We start from the raw sequence: 4,151 nt of genomic DNA, 5'->3' as shown, positions 1-4,151 counted from the left end.
AACAATGCTGCGCATTTAGCTAAAATACAAAAAATATATATAGTTTACAGAGTAGAATTGAAAACGTGTTACTTGGTTTGTATTACTTTTAAATGTCTAAAAAAGTAACACACACATTTGTGCAATTTGTTTTATAGTATTGGTCATTGATCAAGTATTATAATTATTATTTATATTATTATTGTCGTTATTTTTTGTTTGTTCTATTTTTAATTGGGTATTTTATTATTTAAGCATTTGCAATTGCATATAAAATAAAACTCTGTCTGTTTCTTTTGTTTATATTTTATTATTATAGTCATATTTTTTTATTTACCATTATTTTTTAGTGTAGGTTTAATTTGTTAAACTAAACTCAGAGGCCGACTGTATCCAACACAACGGCAAACACACACCGTCTGTCAGTCCGAACTAGTTGGAGCAAAGTTTAGCAGCGGCTCCTTCTGCGATACATTGCCCCCTCCCTTCCAAACCCAGCAGCATCCCATCCCGCCGCTTCTCAAGCCCAAAGCAGCGCTGAGGAACCGCTGTGAAGAGACGCTGCTGCTGCTTCGCGTCTTAAAGGCGAGAGCGGAGATCCGCCACGCGCGCGGCTCCCAGCCAATGAGCGCCACCCTCGCGTGGCATTCTGCGCCGCGATTGGCTGTGAGCTGCGGAAGGTTTTGCGCACGCCCCGACCGAACGTAAACATTGGCGTAGTCTGAGGCACCGAGGCAGGAACGGATAAAACTGTCAGAGGACGGGAGTGAGGAGAGAGAGAGAGCGGACGAGAGAGAGAAAGAGGAGAGGAGTGTGGGATTCTTCACCAGCCGCGCCTTTTGGGTCTAGATTGAATCCGGTGCTCTCGAGGTCGGATTCTGATAAAACAGGACGATTTACAATTTAAGGAGGGAGCGATAGTGAGCGGAGCGGAGGCCGAGGCAGCTCACAGGACGAGCGGGAAGTTTACAAAGGAAAAACCGCCCTGATGTCTTCTTGAGAAAAAATAGCAGTCGGTGATGTGCCTCCATGTGGGATTTACCAAACCTCCACTTTGATTCAGACTGAATGTTTGTACAGGAGATTTTTCATTTCTGTGTATATTTTTGTTTTAAATTTTAAGTCTTTTTTTCCTTCATAGTTTTCTCATTTGGACATTATGACTTCACATACAGGATGCAGAGTTGAACAGATGTAAAAGACATTTTTCCTGGAAATGTGGATTTCTTCTTCTAAAGTCTGTTCACTCTTTAAAATTTGATGGATATTTCTGCTTACCCTTTCGAGTTGTTGGAGGATCAAACCCAAACACCAAGCATAGTTTTCCCAGTTTGAATAATTCATGACATAGAGTGTCCCTTCAAGGGGTGGAAAAAAGTTAGGACAGTATACTGGGAGGGGGAATAATAAGCAGACTGGTACAAAGTGGTGAGGGGGGATGGCCACGGCTGCTTCCAATCCCTACCTGGCGAGCAACAGTGTTCTCTCATCAGGCTCCATTGTGCCCTCAGAGTCCGGAGGTGGTGGCATGCAGCCGGGAAGTGGTGCCGTAACTTCTGTGTCAGGTGGATACAGAGGAGATCCTGTGGGCAAGATGGTGCAGAGTGACTTTATGCAAGGGAGCATTGCTGCCAGTAATGGGGGACACATGTTAAGTCATGCCCACCAGTGGGTCACCTCGCTTCCTCATGCCGCTGCCGCCGCTGCAGCAGCAGCTGCTGCCGCCGCAGCCGAAGCTGGCTCCCCTTGGTCATCAAGCTCTGCCGGGATGGCGGGCAGTCCCCAACAACAAGATGTTAAAGCTAGTTCCAATAGAGAAGACCTGCATTCGGGTGCTGCACTGCACCACCGCCCTCCACACATAGGCACTCACCAGTCCCACCAAAGTGCTTGGGGTGGCACAACAGCAGCACATATTAGCACCATCACTGGGGCACAACAGCAGTCACAACAGTCTCTCATTTACTCTCAACCAAGTGGGTTCACCGTCAATGGGATGCTGAACCCGGCTGGGAGCTTGGTCCACCCAGGGTTGATGCGTGGCGACTCTCCAGAGATGGACCACCACCATCACCATCACCACCACCACCAGCACCAGCATCCTCACCACCATCACCAGCAGCACCATGGTGGTGTCAACAGCCATGACTCCCACTCTGATGAGGACACACCAACCTCTGACGACCTGGAACAGTTTGCCAAGCAGTTCAAGCAGCGTCGGATAAAGCTTGGCTTCACGCAGGCTGATGTTGGCTTGGCCCTGGGGACCCTCTATGGCAATGTCTTCTCACAGACCACCATCTGTCGGTTTGAGGCCCTGCAGTTGAGTTTCAAAAACATGTGCAAGCTAAAGCCCCTCTTAAACAAGTGGCTTGAGGAAGCTGACTCGACCACAGGCAGTCCCACCAGCATTGATAAGATTGCAGCACAGGGCAGGAAGCGCAAGAAGCGCACCTCAATTGAGGTAAGCGTGAAGGGGGCCCTGGAGAGCCACTTCCTCAAGTGTCCCAAGCCCTCGGCGCAGGAGATCACCTCCCTGGCGGACAACCTGCAGCTGGAGAAGGAAGTCGTCCGGGTGTGGTTCTGCAACCGCAGGCAGAAGGAGAAGAGGATGACGCCGCCTGGAGTCGGCCAGAGCCCGGAGGACGTGTACTCTCAGGCTGGCAACGTGAGTGCAGATACACCGCCTCCGTCCATGGACTGCAAACGTATGTTCACTGAGACGTAGAGCTCACATTTTGAATACATTGTCAGTTAACTGGACGACCATTATCAACAAGGCGTCATTTGTATTACCTTTATGAGTGAATTGCACGTCAGCAGATGAGTGCAGATGAGTACATTTGCGAGAGGGAAACATCTGAGTCGTCCTATAAACTCTTCTTTAATCTGCCTACTGATCTTCAATGTCCCTAACTCTAAATGGCTGTCTTTGCTCTGTCTTGCAGGAGAGTTTTGTGATAGATTGCTTAAAAGATGCAAGTTTGAAAGGTGAACCAGATGACCAGGTGGGGATCTCTTCGTGCTCCTATCGCCAGATGGTTCTGGCCCATTGACACTCCAACCATGAGCAAACACCAGGCTAGATTCTTCTCTTTTTTTCTTTTTTTTTTTCTTTTTATGGATTGCCCTTAAGAGAAAGTAGATATATAAGAGACACGGACATCAGCATCAGCGAAGACAAACGAGTTTCACGACCCAACGCAATTTTACGTGAAGGAATAACGTTATTTGTATTAACAAAAGGGAATTGTCTAATTGCCTCGAGTACTGACTCTGGTCCACGTCCAGGAGATTTAGTCTGCTGCAAACTTCTGCTTTTCTATTACGTTTTTTTTTTGTGGACCGCACTTCTGTGAATAGTTTTCACACAGGGAAAGCACTAAAGGGGACAACAAGGATACAAAAACTGCACTTACTCCTTATTCAGCCTACTCTATTGTAAACACTTTCTCTTCTTTTTTTTTTATTTAATTTTATTTGATGCTGATTTTTTTGGCTGAATAATTGTGGACTCCCCTTCCTTACTGCTATTTCCACGCAGTAATTTTGACGACTTTTGATAAGTGTAAATTTGGCAATATGAATTCTCAGTGGTGATCGACTTGCTTTATATTTTTCACTGAAATCCCAGTTTGGAATATTTTCTGAAGTTCCCCCCGAACTGTGGCGAGCTGTGAGCTTTATCTTAGACGTAGCATTTCCATGTGCATCGTTTCCCTCTCTCCTTTTAATTCTCAATGATACTCTATACACTCAGTAGTCCACCAAGATTGTTATTAAATTTGCCTACAGAGCAGCACATTAAGGAACCTGATAGGTCGACAAATCATTGTCAAAACATATCTTTTTTATTTTGTTTTAATTTCTGTGGTTGTTATTTAAGATCAGTATTGAGTCAGTCAGAGGTGATTGAGAATAATAAATTTGATAGATCTGACCCTCACTCTGTGTTGTTTTATTTCACTCAGCCGCAGCATATAAAACAGGGAGAAGCGAAAATGAACGAAAAAGACGGATAAATGTAGTTTATATGACCGAAACGGTGTAATTATCAATTACCTGAACTTAACTGTATTTGTAAATTTGTAAAATGTTCTTCTCAGGGGTTAATTAAAATACTGCATATAATATATTCAAAAACACAAGAAAAAATACTTAATGCCGTGAAA

General features: G+C 45.1%; 1 protein-coding gene across 2 annotated transcripts; it reads left to right on the top strand.

The window, feature by feature from the left end:
• The first annotated feature begins 685 nt into the window (after positions 1 to 685).
• On the top strand, positions 686 to 3,919 carry pou3f3a (POU class 3 homeobox 3a). 2 transcript variants are annotated; one of them, XM_007255553.4, is made up of 2 exons: positions 686 to 2,687; positions 2,928 to 3,919. In XM_007255553.4, exons 1-2 carry the CDS (start codon positions 1,418 to 1,420, stop codon positions 2,972 to 2,974), a joined length of 1,317 nt encoding a protein of 438 aa, XP_007255615.2. In that variant the 5' UTR covers positions 686 to 1,417; the 3' UTR covers positions 2,975 to 3,919. The 2 variants fall into 2 exon arrangements, with proteins under 2 accessions (XP_007255615.2, XP_007255614.2); XM_007255552.4 differs by having other exon boundaries at positions 687 to 2,647.
• The last annotated feature ends 232 nt before the right edge of the window (positions 3,920 to 4,151 follow it).

Source organism: Astyanax mexicanus, chromosome 11 (genome assembly GCF_023375975.1).
Source record: "Astyanax mexicanus isolate ESR-SI-001 chromosome 11, AstMex3_surface, whole genome shotgun sequence".
Classification (NCBI taxonomy): Eukaryota; Metazoa; Chordata; class Actinopteri; order Characiformes; family Acestrorhamphidae; genus Astyanax; species Astyanax mexicanus.
Note: the sequence above shows the minus strand (reverse complement) of the source record. Positions and strands in the feature narration are given on the sequence as shown.

Excerpts from the sequence above, each read along its gene's own strand:
- pou3f3a (XM_007255552.4), top strand. The coding sequence starts at position 1,418 with ATGGCCACGGCTGCTTCCAATCCCTACCTGGCGAGCAACAGTGTTCTC. Across the intron at positions 2,648-2,927 it reads TGTACTCTCAGGCTGGCAAC|GAGAGTTTTGTGATAGATTG; the intron begins GTGAGTGCAGAT and ends TCTGTCTTGCAG.